This window comes from Diceros bicornis, chromosome 29, assembly GCF_020826845.1.
Source record: "Diceros bicornis minor isolate mBicDic1 chromosome 29, mDicBic1.mat.cur, whole genome shotgun sequence".
In the NCBI taxonomy this organism is placed as follows: Eukaryota; Metazoa; Chordata; class Mammalia; order Perissodactyla; family Rhinocerotidae; genus Diceros; species Diceros bicornis.
This window is the reverse complement of record NC_080768.1, coordinates 41,390,472-41,411,455: the sequence shown is the minus strand read 5'-3', so window position 1 is coordinate 41,411,455 and position 20,984 is coordinate 41,390,472. Positions and strand designations below refer to the sequence as shown.

The 20,984-nt window shown below is 41.3% G+C and overlaps 1 protein-coding gene across 6 annotated transcripts in view; it reads right to left on the bottom strand.

Moving 5' to 3' along the window:
• Positions 1-2,181: 2,181 nt before the first annotated feature.
• The window catches only part of PSD3 (pleckstrin and Sec7 domain containing 3), a 535,293-nt gene continuing 516,490 nt past the window's right edge, over positions 2,182-20,984 (bottom strand). For all 6 annotated transcript variants that reach the window (XM_058525349.1, XM_058525350.1, XM_058525352.1 and 3 more), the window contains one exon: positions 2,182-5,188. In XM_058525349.1, the coding sequence (XP_058381332.1) occupies positions 4,973-5,188 (216 nt within the window). In that variant the 3' untranslated portion in view covers positions 2,182-4,972. The remainder of the gene's footprint in view (positions 5,189-20,984) is intronic.

Sequence of the window (20,984 nt, the reverse complement as noted above, 5' to 3'; positions counted from 1 at the left end):
GCTGCTTGTTTTTTCTTTCTTTCTGTGTGTCCCAAATTATAATGAGTTACCTGCTTGGTATCATGCACAGTACACTGAAACAGTTCCCCAAAGTTAGTTCAGAGTCATTTTTGCCCTGGTGACCCAAAGCTCAAAGATGGAATTTTCTAGCAAAAAATCTTATTATTAAAAAAATTTAATCAAAATATCATTTGAATTTAAGTTTAATAAAACAGTACCATTATATATACTCTCAATAACTGCATTATATACTCAATCCTATGGGGTTTTTACTTGCTTTTCATATCACACTGCTTATTAGGACAAAAATAAATTTGATATACATATGCCATATACTGATATACAATCTACACATTGATACATACACATACATACAACTATAAATACCCACAATACAACATTGGTGGGAGACAGAAAGCATTTTTGTTGATGTCTGACATACTGACCTATGTGAATATTCTCCAAAACTACTGATACACACATAAATTACAAAGGATGAGCCAAAGACACTTAAGGAAACCTCCTGTATATACAGATACTTGTGATATTTTCCTGCTGTTGCATTCAAGTCAACAACTGTCATGCAGATTCAAGTATTTCCTGACATTCTCCCTATGAAGACACTCTCCCTGCATGTAGTGGGCCAGATACTGTCCTAAGCAGAAGGCTGCCCACTGGGGTTTCAGATACTATAGGTACAAAAGGAGAAGGACAATGACTTTGGACTTCAGTCCTCCTTCTAAGAGTGAGACATTGAAAAGGAATCTGAGAGAAGAAGCAGTGAAAAGTACCCCTCTGTCACTTGCTGGGATTACTCTGTGGTGGACTACGATCTCTGCCGTCCTCTGGGTGACTTGATGGTGTAAGATGCCACCAGGCTGACTGGGGCAGACTAGTGGCCTGGCCTGGGAGAAGAGACAGCCAGAGAGCTTTGGAGCAAGGTGGGCCCAGAGGCTCATCTGCCTGCACAGCTGACTGATCTTTTTCCATCAGAGTAACTTAGATGCTCTGTGAGAAATGCAGATGCTCCTTAAACCCAAAGCTGCACTATTATTCATTAAGTAAATTCTACTTTTAACACGTCCTAGGATGCCACTTTGGTTCTTTGTTTAACAGTGCTAATTTTACAATTGAAAAAATTCTGTCATTTGAAAAGTGAAGGGATTGTTTGGAGTTGAAATTCAGAAAGGTGGCCATCAGCCTGCTGAAATCTGACCAGGTCCATAACAGCTCAACTACAGAGACTGGACCTACAAGGCTAAGATACCCCTATGAATTCAGGCTTAACAAAGCTTAGCTGATGACCACAAGGAAAAATGCCAAAGGAACTCAAATGCCAAGAACAACTAACTAAACACAAGAAAGTCTTGACAGTAAGACAACGGAGCAACTTCCTTAAGGTCAATTTTCTTTCAGTTGTCTATGACTGGGGATAAAGACAGAGAAGAGGTAGTACAGCTCATGGCCAAAGCAGGCCTGCCATGGATAAGAACGTCATCCCAGGCTCTTTACATGACAGAGAGAGCAGCAGGCCAGGCCAATAGAAACTGTGTAACTTTGTGCTTAGGCAGCAAAGGGCCTCCTTCCCTGCTGGCTATGTAAATTCTTCTCCAGTCTTAGAAGTTCTGTGGTTTGGCCACAGGGTAAAATAGAAACTCACGAGACCAACCCTAGCCTGGCCTTGGAAAGCCAGCCCATCTTCCTATTCCAGAATTAATTCCCTCCTATCACTCTGACTAGGAAACAGTCCTCATCTTCTGAACTGGGGGAACAGTCAGAGGAGCATGGAGGGTCTTGCATGGATAGTTGCTTTCTATCCTCCTTACCTCAGAGCAACAGAAAAGGTCACATACATCCAGGAGTACAGCTCTACCACAGCGCTTTCCCACAGGCTGCTTTTATTGAGATTAACTAAAATGCGCAGAAGTATTGCTTGGTTTAATTAGGCATTACTAAGAGTTGGCAAAATGATGTTTTAAAAAAACACACTTCAAATAATGTGTATGGCCTGGCAATAAACTAAGTTTTGATTGCTAACAAAGAATTCCTGACACCTCCCTGTAAAAGTCAGTACATGAGGTGGGGGAACAAACCCCGAGACACTCAAGGATTTCACACACGGGCCACTTCTATGGTCAATTTTGCAACAAGACTATCACCAAGGTATTTTGATGACTATCAAGATTTTCTATACTAAAAATTAATATTAAGTGTATTTATATGAAGAGGAATAATGATTCATCACATGAGAGAAATCCCAAGGCTCCAGTGCTGAGGTCTGGTGGGGAGCAGGGTTGGGCAGAGGGTACCTGCGGGAGAAGAGGAGGAAGAACGCTCCCCTCTACCGTGACTGGGCAGCTGGCGTGGCGCAGCTGTGAAAGGAAACGTCTTCACCGTCTTCTGACCAGATACCAGAGGAAAGAAATTATCACAAAAGAATACGTGGTTGGCTCTGGCAAGATTTTCAGAATCTAGTCAAATAAGAGGCATTTCCTCCTATAGGATGGACTCTTGGCCTGCTAGGTGCACTAACAACAGACAGAAACCTTTCAGAGGCCTCAGGGAGGAGGTGTTCTCAGCCCATCCCCTAAAGATGGACACCACCATGCCTGGGCAATCTGGGATCTCGCAAAATAACCTTTGCAGTTGTTTTTAAAGATGAACTATGGAAATACATTATACACAGCTTTAAGAATGCCCTCTTGTCCAATATCTATTAGCATAGCCAGAGGCTCCTGCAGATAATATTAGTGAGTCATACAATGGGAACAAGGCTGTAGTAGTGCTGATGCTAACCAAGTATCTCAGAACTACTCTGTCAGAAACACTGTAGTGAGGTACCATTCCATATCCATTACACATTATAAGTAAAATACACAGAGACAGTTTATTTACACAGACACACACACTGTGGGCCAAAACATTCAAGCCAGTCAGGGATGCTTATTTGTCTTTAGTTATTGAAGCTCAGAGATGATGTGGTCTAGGTACCTCTCTCCCCTCTGCTTAGGATAAATATCTAGGCAGAAAACAAACAGGCTGATTATTCAGATTCTAGGAAGAAAGATGATTCCCTTGAGGAAATCTTGGATTTAGTCAGAAGCTACAAAAATGAATCAGGTACATGTGCTATATTGGTAACTACCCTGTTTGTTTCTGTTTTGAAACATAAATTGAATCAATGCCTTTACCTAATAAGATAGAGGGTTAGCGTGAGTTTTTCAAAGGTGTGGCAAAATACTTATCACAAAACAAGCAGCTACAACCTTAGAGAGGGGTTTCTCTTTTCTGGGCACCAGCAAAGATGGCATTTATATAGGTGAAGGAAGTAAATATTAATAAATAATCCTGTCCATCAGAACACTATACCACTAGAAACCACCATGGTTTAACAGTGGGTTTTCTCTAACTCGCTGGAACCATGCTATTCACGCAGAGTCCCTGATCCTTTGGTCATAGTACCTTTAACTAATAAACTGAGTGGAACTGAGGAAATTTCTGTGGGAGGGAAAAAGAGTATTCAAAGTGATTCCATTAGTTCCGAAGTTGTGGAGATTACAGCTTTAAGGATCACCAAGTTTCAAGGTTTCATAATCAGAAAGTTCTCACTCACTGTGGGCTCAATTTTCACTCTTCCTCTACAAGAGAATGTTCTGTTTGTCACCCTGAATTTCAAAGGGACCCTCATTCGAACAGACTCCTGACTGTAAGGTTAATAGAACTATTTTGAGGAGACAGAAATAAATGATTTAAAATAAAGTATTTATTTTTAGGAGAAAGTTCAGTAGTAGCAGAGTGAAGTGGCTATCAAAGAGGCTGAGAGAAGAATAAACTAAGTAACTCACTCTGCATATGCAACAGCAGATTTCTCAGTTTGCCAACCATAATTCATTCAAGTTACTTTTTACTTTCAGATTTATTTTAAAGAATCAATGTTCCATTGCCAGACAACTGCAGCTACTTTTTCCTTTCTTATTTTATTCCGATTAAGGAAAGAACAAAAGGGGTTCCATTTCCCACATTATTGTGTTAGGAAGACCCCAATATTCTTACAACCAGGAGATAACACCATGCCTATATATAAAAAAGAACCTAATTCCTGGATGGCAGGGTACTGAGGACAGAAACGATTCTGGATTCCTAGTCCAGACCCTGTGGGAGTGAGGTAACAACTTCCTGCAGACCAAACACACGCCCAGTGGTGCAGCATCCCACTATCCCTTAGAGAACAAAAGGAACTTGGTGTCATCTTCCTGCAACCTTCAACGGCAAAAAGATTCCACTTCCTCTTTCCTTGCTTGGCTGAAATGGAAAATGGAATCAACACTTCCAGCAAGCTGACGCGCTTCCTAAGCTCCCCCATCCTGCGGTCTTCACACCCCCTCCCTGCTTCCAGCAGGTCAGAACCCAACAGTAAGTGCTAAGATGCACTCAGCGCTGCATCCCAGTGGAACTCGCGGTTCCTGAACTCTAATTCTTAACTGAACTACCGTGAGTGCTCAATTCTACCTCTGTGACTGGGCCGGATTTTACATATAAAGGTTTATATTGACTCTGGCTAGAATTTACTAAACTACAAAGTTTGTCCAGTTAAGTGTTTCACAATGGATTAAATTTTTTAACCTTAAAAAAAGTGTAACAGCCGATTTGAGAATATAGAAAACAATTGAGCAGAGTGCAAACAAGAGAAAACCAAAGGAGAAGTGATACAGAATTCATTCTGAAATCAGGATCCCCTTCCCCTCACAAAAAAGGTGCATTAGTTATCAAGTAGCAAAAATCATCAAAGCAAAGAAATCAAGAGCAAAGAGACAATCTGTACAGAAACTAACAAAAATATACAATAGAAAAGGTTACTAATGCACCATTTAGTCACAGACTTTTTGTTTTAAATATATTCATGGATTTACCAGAAAGATCTTGAAAAACTCTATTTTCTCCATGACCAGCACTTCCTGGTCCCAGGTGGATTCTAAGTAACTTTTTGCTTAATGCTTGGTGTTTCAGGTCGGTGATCTTTCCTCTCGGACACGTTACGCTTGACCTTGGCAGTGACGGGAGATGAGTCTGGGTTCAGTGAAGGACTCGAATGTGACTTCTTCAGTCCTGTGGCCTCACTGTCACTGTTGCTCAGGAGCTCCCTGCCTCCCTCTTTCAGGATGCTGACGTATACTTCATAACGGGTTTTCTGGAGGGAAAGTCAGGGAAGAATGGTCGTCAGTGTACTGTTCACAAATGCATATGTGCGACACACCTGTGTGTTAGCTTCTTGGGGAATATGACTGCTGTTGAAGACTTGACTTCATTCCCCAAAGTGGGCAACAGCTACAGGAGACTGACTGATGGATTCATTTATTTAGATAAGAAATAAAGACAGAATTTTTGTTCTTGTTTGTTCTGCATTCTGAAGGAGCGTCACCTTGGAATTACTGGCTATTAGATGGAGGAATTACGCTTCCTGAACTCTCAGGCACAAGAAGGGTATAAGCTGGGGGAGCTGTGACCTCTGGTTTTGGGCTATTGGACGGCTCTTGAGGCTCAGTGCTGTGGCCCTGTGAGCTTCCCTTCATGACCTTGGCCACACTTGAACCTCACTTGGACGTGGTTGTTTACTCTCTTTCCTGCTCCTATAACTCTCCAAAGACTCACCTTGAGGAACCAGTCTATGATGATGCTACTCGCCAGTCCCCTACAAAACCACAACACTTTCTAGAAGCTGCTCTGGGTTTCCCCCCAAAATCCAGCTTTTCTGCTAGGATTACCAAATTGTCAGAGTACTATGGTGTCCTGCAAAACTTCAAATTATTTTCTGATGCTTTTCTCATTCTACAAAATTTTTTTCATCATCAACTATTTGTTGAGTATTTACTATGTTTTAAACAGCTCCTGGATTCTCCTGCCTAACTGAGAAGAACACTGCAGAGATTTCTTTCTCTAACCCTAATTGGTGCTGGGTTTTTTTTTTTTAAGTTTCTATCTGAGTCAGTCTATAGAAGTATTATATATAGCAAGTTACAGAAGAGTCTCAGATTCTTGAATTGATGGATTCCAGTTAAAATAAGTCTTTCACCCCACTGCTTCAACACATGAAGGATTTATAGAAGGCCTAAAGTGTTTTATTTCTAAATAAAAGAACATGGCCATTATAAATTGTCCCAAGAAAGGCAGGCAAATTCTCTTATGACTATAAATCTTTTAGGGATTTTTCTAGTCCGATTGAGATTTTGTCTATCTCAGTTTTAATTTAGTAATTACGAAGTTGAAGCTACTTGAAGCTACTCTTTCAAGTTGTTTTGTTCCAAAGTGGGAAAAGCGGCTGGCCATGAAGCTTGCTCTGGGTATGGGCGGTGTTGGGGGTGCTAAGCTTTGGCTGAGGGCGATGACAACATTTATGGAGTGCCCACATGCTAACTTCACGTCATTAATACAGTAAGCATATACAATTGGTACATTATTAATCCTATTTTACAGTAAAGGAAATACAGGCAGAGAGAAATCCAAAGTCCGAGTTAGCAAAGAAGTGAAGCTGGGATTTGAATTCAGGAAATCTGACTCTAGAACCCATGCTCTTAAGCTATATTTCCTCCCTGGAAATGAAAATATATACATGAATGTATATTTTAGGATGACTACTCTGACAGACACTGTTGGTTTGGCCAATCAAAAGCCATTCTCAACCCCCTCTTCTCTTATGTCCCTCCCACTACAAAGGTTGATAAAACCCAAATATTTCCCCAGCCCCTCTTGCAGCTAAGATGGGCCATGTGATATTCTGGCCAATGAGATATAAAGAGAAGTCTATTCGGGGGCTTCTGGGAAAGTGATTTTGCTTTCTGATTAAAGGGACAGGCTTTAGAGGAGAAGCCTCTCACTCTTACTCCTTCCTTGACATGGATGTGTTTCCTAAAGCTGCACCCTGTGACATAGGGGCAGCAGCTATGAAGACAAAGGACAACAGGCTAGGCCTGAGAAAAAATGGAAAGACAGAAAGAGCCTGGGTTCTTGATGACACAGTAAGCTGGATCCAAATCTAAGATTCCCTACTATCTCTGAATATCTTGTTAAGTATGAATAATAAATACCCTTAGGGGTTAAGCCCCTGTTCATCAGGTACTGTTTATTGCAGCTGAAAGTATTACTAATTGATGCACATTCCAATTTTAATAAAGAAGTAACAAAGTAAAAGAATAAAAGACTAAGCTTATTTCAGAAAGCTGCATAAGGGTTTAATAAGGGCATTTGCTAATGAAAAAATATGTCATCGGTATTACACTTCACTCTGTGCATCAGTGAAATCAGAGGATTGAACCAGACGGTATCCATAGGGCATACTAGTTCTAAAATTCTATTCATTCTAGGAATTTATTAATTAATTTGTCTCTAATCTGCCTTGGTGACAAGATTAAAATGCAGGAAAAGACTACTCCCAATATGAACAAGGTTTAGTAAGACGATCTAAAGGCAGTTTAAAAACACATTTAGAAAACCAGTGTAAGGCACACTATTTCATGAAGCTGGGGCATCTACACAGTGAAAGGGGTATGAAGGACAATTTTTTGAGGTGACTTGAAAGGGGACAAAAGGAGAGAAGGTGATAAGGCCAGTTTTCTACTAGTCTTTGAAGAAACTGACACCACCAGGAAAATTCATCTGAAAAATACATGAAGGAAAACCATTTCATCCACTCATTCTATAGCTCCAGCTGCAAAGCTGTTGTCTCAAATAAATTACATCAGTGTGCCAATCAACAAACAAAAGTCATGCACAGAGGAACGCCAGTACAGGAGTCATCAGAGGAAAAGAAAAGACAAAGCAAAGGTGAAAGGGGGCGGGAAGCGAGGGGTGCTCAGTTGCCGTTAAGAGAAATAAGGAAAAGGAAATCCGGGTGGGTTTATGAACTTCCAAGTGGCTGTGCTTTCTTCTGAGTTGAAAAGGCTTTCAAGGGCAGAGGCTATGACACCCAGTGACAGAGCTTTGCTTTCTGCCATTCTCTGAAACCAAACCAAATGCCTCTTCAAACTATTTTAGGAAGATGTATCCTAAATCTCAGAACTGTTCAGTGGGTATTGCTTTCAGCCATGCCCTTCTGGGATTACAGACTCATCCAAATAACGTGAAATAACGTGAATCTCTATCCAGAGGCTTCTGGGCAAAACAAAAAAAGATTGCTCTGAGTACAGAAAAACAGCTCTGAGTGAAGCCTGAAGAGCAAGGGGAACGAAACACAACTTGAACAGTCCTTCTTCATTGACATCTCCTTGTGCTCTCCTGTTTTGAGGATGGGAAAGTCACATTTCTTCCTAACTATGCAACCATGTGGAATCTTTGGGAGGTTTTCTTTCCTTTCTTCCTTTCAGAGAAGACATGATTCTTATCTTTTTTTCTAAGCCGAATTGTGAAATTTAAGTTTTAAGTTAAAGCTGGTGTGTAAGGAAAAGCAAAGCAGCAGCAGGAAGTGTTATTTGTAAAGCACATGTTAAATATCTGATGCACCAGCTCAGATCATGTTCAAAAGGTCAATCTTGGCCAAGGAAGGTGGAGTCTGACACTGTGCAGACACTGTATGCTGCTTCCCTAGCAGCCTCTTTCACGCTAACGGGACTGTGATTTTTATTGAGGATGTCAATGTGCCTAGCCCCAGGACAGACAGCGTGGTTTCAACCAGACATGATAACCCTTACCCCCTCTGCCAGTCAACCTTGTAGCCATGTGGCCTAGATTTGGCCAATGACATGTTAAGTAGAAGTCGACGAGGGTATTTCTGTGACAGCTTCTGCTATCCTGATAGAAGGTGGTGGACAGAATGTCTGGAGCTCTGGTAGCCATTTTGAGACCACGAAATGACAGGCATGAAAACAAAAAAGCCAGTATGCTAAGGATAGCAAATTAGAAATTTAGATAGATCATAGATCCTTGATGGCAACACTTAGCAGCCAGTAACCATTCACCTTCGGTTTTCTTAAGTGAGATAAAGAATATTTACAGTGTTTAAACATTTAGTCAAGTTTCTGTTATTTGTAGCCAAAAGCATTCTTTTTTTTTTTTTTTTGTGAGGAAGACCAGCCCTGAGCTAACATCCAAGCCAATCCTCCTCTTTTTGCTGAGGAAGACCGGCCCTGAGCTAACATCAATTGCCAATCCTCCTCCTTTTTGCCCCCAAAGCCCAAGCAGTTAGTTGCACATCCTTCTAGTTGCTGTATGTGGGACGCTGCCTCAGCATGGCCAGAGAAGCAGTGCGTTGATGTACACCCGGGATCCGAACCCAGGCTGCCAGTAGCGGAACGCACGCACTTAACCGCTAAGCCACCGGGCCGGCCCTGCCAAAAGCATTCTTAACTAATAAAATGGTCAACACTCAGCTTAGTCTCGCTCATAAAAGACATATCCCAATTGAATTGTACATGCTCCTCCTGTCTTAATTTTATTTAGGAAAAAAATATGCTTGACTAACAGGCTTTGGTGTCATGTAGCTTTGCTGGGTTTTCTCTGAATATTTGACAAATTATTGATGGACATTATTCCCCTATAGGCCACTCTGTGGTTACATAATGAATATTAAATCAATGGCTATTTTATTATTTTATTAATAGTTTATATCAACTGCTTAATCTCTATGGACACTGGAGTACAGTTCCCTCGGTTCCTCCCCATAAGCCTACAACATGTAGGATATCGAAGAGATTCTAAGAGTTCACAAAAACTGAGAGTTCTATACCAGTTTCTGGATCTAGTATTTACGGAGCATGCTACAGACACTTCTAAAATCCTGAAGAAGGAAATTTGACAATAAAAACTTCACTCTTTGAGTCTTCTCCTTCTCCAATTCCCCACATCCATTCTGTCAGGAACTCCTGTTTCTCAGAACATGTGTCAGACTCACACCACTTCTCACTGCCTCCACCACTTCAGGCTGGACCAAGCACCAGCATTTTGTGCCTGGATAGCCGCCTAACTGGTCTCCCGGCTTCCCTCTTTCCCTCCACGCACACTCTTTCCAAAAGAGAGTCATATGTTAAAAGGTAAGTTACAGCCTGTCATCTCTGCTCAAAATGTTCCAATGGCTTCTCATCTTTAAAAGTCCTTCCAAACCCCAAATCCTAACAATGGCCTAGAAACCCCTAATAATTTGTGCCAACCTTTCTCGGGTCTCATCTCTCTGTCTTCTCCCAGTGCTCAATGTCGCCAGCCGCTCTGCCTCCCGCTCTCCTTGAACGCTCATCCTCTCTAGGACCTTTGCTGCTTGCTGTTCGATGCCAAAAAACACCTCCCCCAAGAATCCACAGGATTTATTCCCAGCCCTCCTTCACCTCTTTCTGTCTTCAAAAAAATGTCACCTGTATACTGAGGCCTTCCCCTGGCCATCCAAATCGAAAATTATAACACCTACTCTTATCGATGTTTACCGCTTTATTTTTCTCCTCCGCACTTCTCACTACCAGCCTCACACTTTACTCACTACAAAGTCTTGTTTATCTTCCCCCTGCCAATACCAGGATGCACTCACATGAGGGGAAGCACTTTGTTTTTCTTTACTAAAGTATCCTCAGCACAGAGAACACACAGTACACACTGAATAAACATTTGCTGAATGTATGAATGGAAAGAAAGAACATAAATACGAAAAAATAAAGTTTCTCACATCTAGCAGAAAACATACTTTGAACTCTCAATATGGCAAATTCTAGAAAAATAAAAATAACATGGATATAGATGTAGAGGTCGATGCCTGATGAGTTCCTCAGTCAGTAACCTCGGGTACACACTTTAATCTTCAGTGTTCCACCATTCCCATGTTTTCCACAAAAACACTAAGGTCTGATTCTGTGTGGTAGCACTGAGGCTTTAGCCACCACTCAGCAAAGACTTTTCCATATCCTGCCCACATCCACATCCACTCGACCACAGCTGTCAAGATGCGTGCACGGCAAACCCTGCACAGCGCACTGAGGGGCAGGCTGCGTGCTTAAGCCTTCCTGTCTTCACAGAGGAAGAAAAGTAGTTTATACCTTACTTTTGTGGTTTGTAAAACAGAGACATTTTGTGAGCATCTCTTATGTAGTAGTAAATGAAGACCAAGTTTTATTACCTACTTTGACCTTAAAAATAAAGTGAGAAACTGGACCACTGTATGCGGACTATGGTAGTTCATTTGGATGGTTACTCGATCTCATTCTGTCATGAAGAGTGGCTTCTAAATTTACCTTCTAACAAAAACATCCATTAAAAAGATAAGGATTTGTCAATGGTTATTTATATTTGAATTCCTCTGCCTGATCATTAGGTAATTTACATGTAATATATCAGGATCACCTTTACCCTTGGGTAAATACTTCAATAGTAACCTATGATTCTAAGCTCCCTGGGTCAGAGGGAAGTAGCCTCATCAATATTAATACATGAGGGAATCTGCTGCTGATATTAAACAAATAAATAATAACAATATTGAAGGTTTATACCTTTGTTCTGACAATAATGTTCACAACCAGATGGTAAAAAGGGAAGAAAAAACAACAAAAAATTTAAATGTTTTAGTTAATATAATTTCATGCCACAAAGTAATCACTATGCAAGAATTACCACAGCTCCAGACAGAACATGTTAAAAACGAGATGGGAGGTCACAATGAGTCTGTGAGAAGCATCACGGCAGTGAAAGGGACAGCCTGGGGTCTGGGGCCTGGTGCTGACGCTGACGCTGGCCAATAAGCATGGCGTTAATCCCTTTTCCTGAATCATGACTCAGTCTTCATTATGTAGCCCGTGCAGGTACGTGTCTTGCATTAAGAAGGGCAAAGAGAGTGTGAGAATAAGATATGCCTCAGGGACAATTTGCTGCCTTTGGTCATGTTATTATAAACTTTTTGTCTTAGTCTCTGCTGATTCATTCTCAGATCAATTGTAAAAAATTTCAGAGCTGTATGTTCAGCTTCCTTCCTTAGGAATTCTCCAACAATGTGAATAGATTTCTAGCAGTATAACTGCATAATCTAATTCCATGATCAGAAAAAAAACTTGAGATGGGATTTTACCAAATCCAAGCAGTAGCCACTCTGCAGATAAACATCTGAACGTTGTCTTTGTTGCTCTGTCCACTCAGCAAGCTCTCTCCCTTAATTTCCTTCTTAAGATTTGCTATTTTCACGAAGCCTTCTATTGTCAACAAGAGCCAAAGACACTTCAAATGCTTAATAGCTTCTTTTTCTCCTAAAGTTTTTCTTCACTCTATAACTCCTTATTACATTTTTCTTTTGCTATATTAATTTATTAAGTTGGTCTTCAATTACCTATAAAAATACTTCTCAAATATGTAGAAAAAATATCCCTTTTCAGTAGCAGCAATGCCTACTGGGAGGAATGAAAAATACTGTTTAAGGCCAAGCAAGCTGCTGCTTAGGTTGAATGTTAATTGCTTCCTAAAAAAAAACACAACTGAAGGAGGCAAAATACGTCACCCTGAAATATGCCACTGTGGCATATTGATTACTTTGAATGAAAGTTACTTAAGAAACAGCAGGTGCAAGAAAGACATTTTGCCCCTCCTTTATCCCCCTGAAAGCAGGAAATAAATCTCCCATGTGCAGGTACCCTCCCTGCACCAGGAGGACAGAGGCATCCTTATCACCAGAGATAGGGAATTCAAGGTCAAGAAGGCTGTATAAACAGACACTGTTACTTCTTCACTAATTTGCTACCCCAAGCACAAACCCCTTTGTTTTGTCAACTCTTCACAAATTTATTGTTTCTTTGTCTAAAAGGTATAAAAACTGCCTGCTTTGAGTCTCGTATTTTCATAGGCTCCTATACATATGAAATTAAATTTATTTTTCTCCTGTTAATGTATCTTATGTCAATTTAATTATTAGACCTGTCAAAGAACCTAGAAGGGAAGAAGGGAAAAGTTTTCCTCCCCTATACAACAATTGGTATTATTTGAAAAGAAGTTTAATCACATCCACATACAAATGTACATGCATCTGACTGAGCAGTTTCTTTTCCCTTGAGCCCTGCATACCATTTTCTTGGGGTTTTTTTTGGTGAGGAAGATTAGCCCTTAGTACCTGTTACCAATCTTCCTCTTTTTGCTTGAGGAAGATTGTCCCTGAGCTAACATCTGCACCACTCCTCCTTTACTTTATATATGGGACGCCACCACAGCACGGCTTGATGAGCAGTGTGTAGGTCTGTGCCTGGGATCCAAAGCTGCAAAACCCGGGCAACTGAAGCGGAGCATGCAAACCCAAGCACTACGCCACTGGGCCAGCCCCCTGCATACCAGTTTTTATTTCATTTAATAGAACACTATCTCCTTTTGACCTCTGATACATGAATACAACAGCTACAACCTGAATGAAAATAAAACTGCAGTGGCAATTTTAACTGAGTACTGCCATTTGCATTTAGACCTTTCTGCTCTAGCAATCAAACCCTGAATACACTTCCTCCTGACATTTCCCTTTCTCGTGCAGAGAGTGGTAAAGGGCTACCTTAAAATGAAATGAGAAGAAAATCAATAATGTCATACACACAGTAAAACACTTTTTCCTCCTAGATCTCTACACCAGAAAACAAAGAAGCAAAACAAAAAATAAAAAACAAGGAAACAAAACAAGAAGGAGCTGTTGAAGTAACTACTTATTCAAATCAAGACTGTGCTCATCTCCATTCTGCGTTCTGTGCAATGATGGCAGAACTGATTTGCAGAGACTTGCTCCTTGACCGGTTGTTCACCCACCACTACCTACTAACTTAAGAAAGAAATGACATTCAAAACAGAGATTTCTATAAGTTTTTATCTGAATGCTATGCTGGGATTTACATTTTTAAAAGAAAATTTTAAAGTTTTTTCCTATGCTATGCCCATATCAGGCTTCAGCATGCAGTGGTAACCCATTGCCTAATTATAGCAAATACACACATTTTCAGTTTGTATAGTTTGTATTTGTGGCTTTCTGGGAAAACCTGAGGAAGCGTGAATTCCATTCTTTCATTTCAGTCTACCTTTCTGCTCTACTGTTCTCTAAACGAACTTTGTGACTTAAATTTTTTAAAAAATCCTTAAAATAAAAAGCTTACTTTTGTATAATGATATAAGCGGAAGAAGTAAAAAAGCTCTAATACAGACAAACAGGACCGAGTTTGTAGAAAGTGCTTTGAGAGCTTCGTTGTCTCCATTCTGCTGGCCCGCCTTCCTGCCCAGATGCTCCTATGGCAGCTGATCTTTGCCAGGTGCAACTCAGCCCTACCCCACTGCCCCTAAAGAGCTCTCCCTCAGGCCCTTCAGAGAGGAAGGGGAGCTGAAGGGCCATCAGGGGACCCCCTCCTGGTCCTGTTACTGCCCTCCTCAGAGCCCACCTGGCGGCCAGGACTGAGCTGCAGCTCCCCGTGCACGTCCACCTTTGCAGGGCAACATCGCCATCTTTGTGGAGAAGAACAGGACGTGTGTTCTTAAGGAGGGCTCTCCCTGATTCTCCCTGAGAACTAATTTTCAAACACTGCTAGCTCTCTCATTCTTCACATGTTGTTTCTCTGGCTCTCAAACCCTTTCTACAAACCCGGTCTGTATCAGGATCCAGATTTTTATCTCTTTTAAAAATTAAACTCAAAATTATTTATTTAAAAGTCCACAAAGCTCACTTAGAAAATAGTACACATTTTGTTTTCTAGGTGGAAAATTCAAGAAATGAATCGTCTAGTTCCACCTCACCAACGAGGCAATCCTGCAAAGATGTGTCCCCCACAGGCTTCTGGCTCTGGAGGCTGGTCACTCCTGTTCCCAGCGGCCCCACCCAGCCCGGCCTTGTGTGAGGGTTTTGACAACAGCCAAGTATAAAATTAACTCACAAAGAAAACCCACCTGGATTGGATTAATGGGATTAAAAAGTTTGCTGTTCAGCAAAATGGGAAAAAAACTGTCCTTTGAAACACAGAGATATGAAGTTAAGTTTCTACATACCCAAAATAACTAATTTGAGCTGGAGAAATATTACAATCTGGATAAGAGGCTAAATTTAACTCTGTGGGATAAAAGTTTGTCTCTCACTGAATATTCCCTCATGGAACTCACATCCAGAACAAAATTTTAGTTTGTTGTGACAACATTTTTATACAGGTCATGCTCTTCATCTCTCAGTTTATATTTTGTTTACACTTCTGCTTGTATTGGGCTTCCCTAAAGTCATACAAGGGATCCCTCAGAAGCACGTTCCTGCACTTCTTCACTACAGCTGGTCACAGACTCACAGCTCCAAAAAGGCCAATGACAGTCATAAGGGGGCAGAGTCAGTCTTCCTAAGAAATTTTTAAAGTAGGATTTGAGGAGGCTTTGAAAGACCTTTGGTCTAAACTACCTTCCCCACTGATCTCCCATGACATTTCATCCCCAAGATTTACTAATTGGTTTTGAGCTTAAAGCAGTTTTACACCTTCTGTGTTACCAGTTCAAATGTCCCTTTAAGTGGGAAGTACCATAAGCTACTATCTTACCAGTTCTGTGTCTAATTTTGAGACTGTCTTGCTAAAGCATCTTCCAACCCGTGGAGTCAGAAGATTGAGCAACCAGACCTTAACTTCCTCTAGGTCTCAGGTTCCACATGGGCAGAATGAAGGGATGGGGCCACTTTCCAGCTGTAAACGTTCCAGGATTCTCCAAGCAGGTGAGAGCTACTTGAAGCAAGATATATGGAAAAAGGCGCAATACTGATCTTTGGGAGGGAAAGCTGCGCCAGTAAGTGGGAAACAGGGCACTGAAGGGAAATGGGAAAACCAGCCATGATTTATTTATTTCACAATTTTGCCAAAGGCTCTGCCTTGTCAGGGAAGAAACCTACTGTGCAAGTACCCTGTACATGTGTGTGTGTGTGTGTGTGTGTGTGTGTGTGTGTGTATGAGCCACGCCTTAAGGAGGGACACAGGTAGACAGCTGCTGAGTGCTCCTGCAAGAAGGCTATGATGCGAGTGGAGCCAATTTCCAGCCCTCCAATGAATGCTGTGCCAAGAATTCTTATAGCAAACATCTCTTGGTTTCTATATGATTTTTTTCTCTAATATTTCTAGGAAAAAGAATTTTGAAAACATTTTAAATTTTCATTATAAGTCTATTGCTCAATTTTGAAGTAGATACACCAAAAGAACCTCAATAGCCTGCTCCTCGCAAAAAGCCTCTTCATCTCAGATCAGATTCTTAAACAAGTTTTTAAAACTCTTACATCAAAAGCACGCAGATTCTTCGAGAAAATAGTAGGAAGAAACCTAATGTAGTTAGACAGAGATAAAGTACTCAGTGAAAATAGGACAAAAACAAAAAAAACACTCCTTTCATTGTTCTGATTCCAGAGTTAGCCCAGAAAAGGATTTGGCCCTAACAGTCAGCAAAACTAACAGATGGGGAGGGTCACTTACCAAAAGGTCTCAGGGCACCCGGAAGGAGGTGGTTCACATTGTTTGCATGAGAACTTTCTTTGTGAGGGAAACGTACTTGGTTTGCTCCTATCTCACAAGTTACTGATGTCAAAAAGCATATGACAAGGCTACAGTCGACATCACTCATCACTCACACCAGGTGGGCCTCCTCTTTATTGTATGCCCACCTAGAAATAATAGTCAAAACATTAAACATCTGGTACCACAGAGGCACTGCTAAATCAGAGTGGACGCCATCTGCAAACCTCTGTAAAGCCTTGTAGGAGCACAACAGGTGCATGTTAGCTCAGCTCCCACCTCTTAAATTAAGTATAAAACCTGGGTCCCCAGGCCTGTTATCAAGTCTTCCAACCCCCGACTGACTTTTAAGCAGACGGCACAGTCTACACACGTGCTGGCCAGTACAGGAGCCACCAGCCTCGCGCGGCCACAGAGCACATGAAACATGGCTAGTCTGCACTGAGACACACTCTAAATACAAAACACACCAAACTGTGAAGACTTAGTAAGAAAAAAAGAATGTAAAATATCATCATATTTTATACAGATTACATGGTGAAATGATAACATTTTGGATATATTGTGTTAAATTTGAAAAATCTCATTACAATTAATTCTACCTGTTTCCTTTAATTTTGAAAGGTAGCTACCAGAAAATTTAAAATTACATATGAGGTTTGCATTACATCTCTGTTGGATAGTCCTGGTCTAGATCCTCTGACATCCCCAAATCGAAATGTTCTTGTTCGATGTTTAACACCCTTAGGGATCTTCATGAGAGTGATTGATCTAATCAACTAATTGGTGTTAATATGTCACTCTCCTTAAAAATAGAGAGCTGGAAGGGACCTTATAGGTTAGTTCAACCAACCCCTTCTCATTTTTATGGCCAGAAAACTGAGGTCCAGAGAGAACTATGTAACAGCACATAAGGTAAGGCTAAAACGGCTTCCTAACTCCCAGTCCAGGCCTTCCCTAATTTTACTCTTTTATCACTCTGAGTATTTGCCCTTTTCCTGTAGACAATACCTTAACCCAAAGCAGTGACCCTCATCACAGCAGATGTTTCAGGCATAAGGAGGGATTTAGGGACAGGGGGTCATGTCAAGTCACCTGACTGGCTGTTTATTCTGCCTTCTCAGGTATGGCTCTAATTCTTTTCAATCATCTATTTAAAATGTGATTCAAAGGATCCTGTTGCTAAGCTTCTCATTCCTCCAAAAGTACATGTCATCATTTACAGATTAAAATCCAGAGCTACTTAGCCCTCTTTCATCATCTCATAAAAAATGCAATTCCAGGGCTGGCCCCGTGGCTTAGCGGTTAAGTGCGTGCGCTCCGCTACTGGCGGCCCGGGTTCGGATCCCGGGCGCGCACCAACGCATCGCTTCTCTGGCCATGCTGAGGCCCCGTCCCACATACAGCAACTAGAAGGATGTGCAACTATGACATACAACTATCTACTGGGGCTTTGGGGAAAAAAAAGGAGGAGGATTGGCAATAGCTAACATAGATGTTAGCTTAGAGCCGGTCTTCCTCAGCAAAGAGAGAAGGATTAGCATGGATATTTGCTCAGGGCTGATCTTCCTCACAAAAAAAAATGCAATTCCAAATGGCAATGCAAGAACTATGTCTCTATTATTAATGGGACTGAGTGCCTAGACAACTATCCATCTTAGGTCTCTAGTGTTTGACTCACAATTATAACACTCAGTACTCCACTAAAAAAAGAAAATTCTTAAATTTCCCTAAGAATTCTATTAATCTGCAATATTTCAGCTTCTCAGATCCAGACATATACTCACCTTTGTGATGTTTTCTGTAAAGGAGATGGCATTGAATACCAGGCTAGACTCACTTGTAAGACTGAGACTTATACTAATCTTCTTTAAGTAAGTTAATGGGATTTCTCCCTTGCTTTCACTAGGGAGAAAAAAGGGTAATAACTGCTATCTTTGTACTTTTATGATCACGGCCGCTTATAAATTAATAGTTTACCACTTTGTTTCTGAGGGGGATTTGCCTTGTGACAACTGGCATTGTATTGAGATATGCCCTTGCACTGCTCCTGTGAGAGGAAAAGTGGTCTGCAATGTGAACATTACTTATCTGATGTTGACAAATAAAAAATGAGCAATCTGAGGAAACAGGGCTAAGATCACAACCAGAGAATTTGTTCAAAAAGAAATACATCAAACCACCCACCCACCATGCAACAAACAACCCAGCAATAAAACTGACAGTTTACAACTAGAAATTTATATTATGTGCACTTCTAGATATGAGCTGCTTTGAGTTTCCCTAATGACGCTGCACAGAATGTGCTCTTATTCTCAAATATGTCAATTTCAGAAGGAATCATGGCATTTTATACCCCATCAAAAATTGAAATTCAGAAAAAGATGCATCATGCCTCAAGAATGTCCTAGATTTTCTAGATTTAAAATATTATGTCCCAAGACATTTATATGTCTTGTTCTAGCGGACATTTGTTGTTCCCAAAATTGAATATCCTAGCCATGTGGTTGGTATGAGTCCTAACTGTCTTAAGCCATAAGCATACGCTACTCCAGGTGGAAATTCAGGGGCGGGCACTGGGCTGAATTCTAGCCTGTTAAGCCGGGGGACTTTATTCTGCATCTGGGTTGAGCCATCAGGGAAGTGGACTTTTTTCTGCTAAACTGGAACCTGAAAACACATACCTGGAAAGATCCACTTTCTAACTATGAGGGGACAGTTGATTCCACAGCCCATGTTCAAAGAGCTAACTAAGACACAAAGCAGATACAACTGGCTGCAGCCTCTGTACCAGGGACGGCAAATCCAAATCCCTTCAGGGGCCAGGCCAACAACACAATGTGGAACAGGGAACGGTGGGGAGGAGGCCGCTAGTCTTCCCTAAACACATTCAAACTACAATGAAAACAACACAGCCCTGAGCTGGCCAAAGAAAACATGTTGACACGAGGTCTGCTGGCCACAAAAAAATCACGGGCATTGTGTTGGCCACCAGGTTTCCACCCGGCTCTACAATGAACCGCGGGAGCCTCTATTAACCTGACCCTCAGTGATCCCTCTTCAATAAATCTCTCACAGCCCATCACGTTTTTAATAGGTTGGGATTGCTACACAGTCTCCCTTTCCCTACTCAGGTCTAAGAATTAATTACTTAAGCCACTGAAAACATCCTAAAAGTAACATGAAAAACACTCTGGAGAAAACAGTATCTTCACTTTCTAATTGCTATCGTTTTTATTTTTTTTTGTGTGAGGAAGATTGGCCCTGTGCTAACATCTGCCAATCCTCCTCTTTTTGCTGAGGAAGACCGGCCCTGGGCTAACATCCATGTCCATCTTCCTCCACTTTATATGAGATGCCGCCACAGCATAGCCTGACAAGCGGTGCGTCGGTGCGTGCCCGGGATCCGAACCGGTGAACCCCGGGCCGCTGCAGCGGAGTGTGCGCGCTTAACCACTTGCGCCACCGGCCCGGCCACCTGCTGTTGTTTTTAAAGCTGAAGAAACATAAAGCCAAAGTTCTGGGGCCGCCCACAGTGCACCCAGGGAATGTCTTTAAAGGGCGGTTTCTTCAAGGGCTGTGGAGTTTCCCAGAGCAGCGCAACCTGCGGTGCTCTGACCAGCTGGAGCTCTTTAAGTTTTTATTTCCAAGACAAACCATCCATCTGTCCCACATCTTGATAAATTTCCAAATGCACCAGAAGCATGGAGATCAATTCAAACATTTTTAAGTGAAATGGGAACTGAATAAAGTAGAAATAAGTTAATTTATAAGGAAGTGAGGCTATTTCCGATATTTATTTTTATATTTTAAATTTTATTTATTTATATTTTTGCCAAGAAAGATTTCCCCTGAGCTAACATCTGTGCCAATCTTCCTCTATTTTGTATGTGGGTCACCACCACAGCATGGCTCAATGACTAGTGAAGGTCTGCGCCCGGGAACTGAACCCGGGCTGCCAAAGTGGAGCGTGCCGAACTTAACCACTAGGCCAGGGGTTGGCCCCCCAATATTTATTTTTTGAAATTGGGAAATGATGGTGAGCTTCTTAATGTAAACTTGTGATGCCTAATGACTGTTTCAACAGTGAGATCAGATTCCAAGTGAACTTTCTAAAAAAGTTAGCAGCCACAGCGTGTGGGCACCAACTCAATCAAAACCAAACAACTCCCCTCCTCATTAATTAACAGTCAACAGACAAAGAGGCATGAATTTGGTCAATTACAGCCCGTTCTCAGTGAAGTTGGCTGCTTTAAGTAAAAATGAATCTTCTTTTAACAGGCTAAGGCTAAGATAGATGGAAGTCTCGTTGCTCTCTCTGTAGACTTTTTGTAGACTTAAAAAAACCCCAAAACCAAAGAACCCTATACCTACTTATTTACCAGAATTCCTAATTATTTACTGTCAGTCAGGGTTTGGAGAATTTCTAAGGCATGGAAAGAGCTGTGAATTTGGCCCACCATGAAGAACTGTCTGGACTCAAAGCAACGTGGAATATAAACAACTGAAATGCATAAAGTTAGGAACCACCCCCGGTGTTAACAGCTT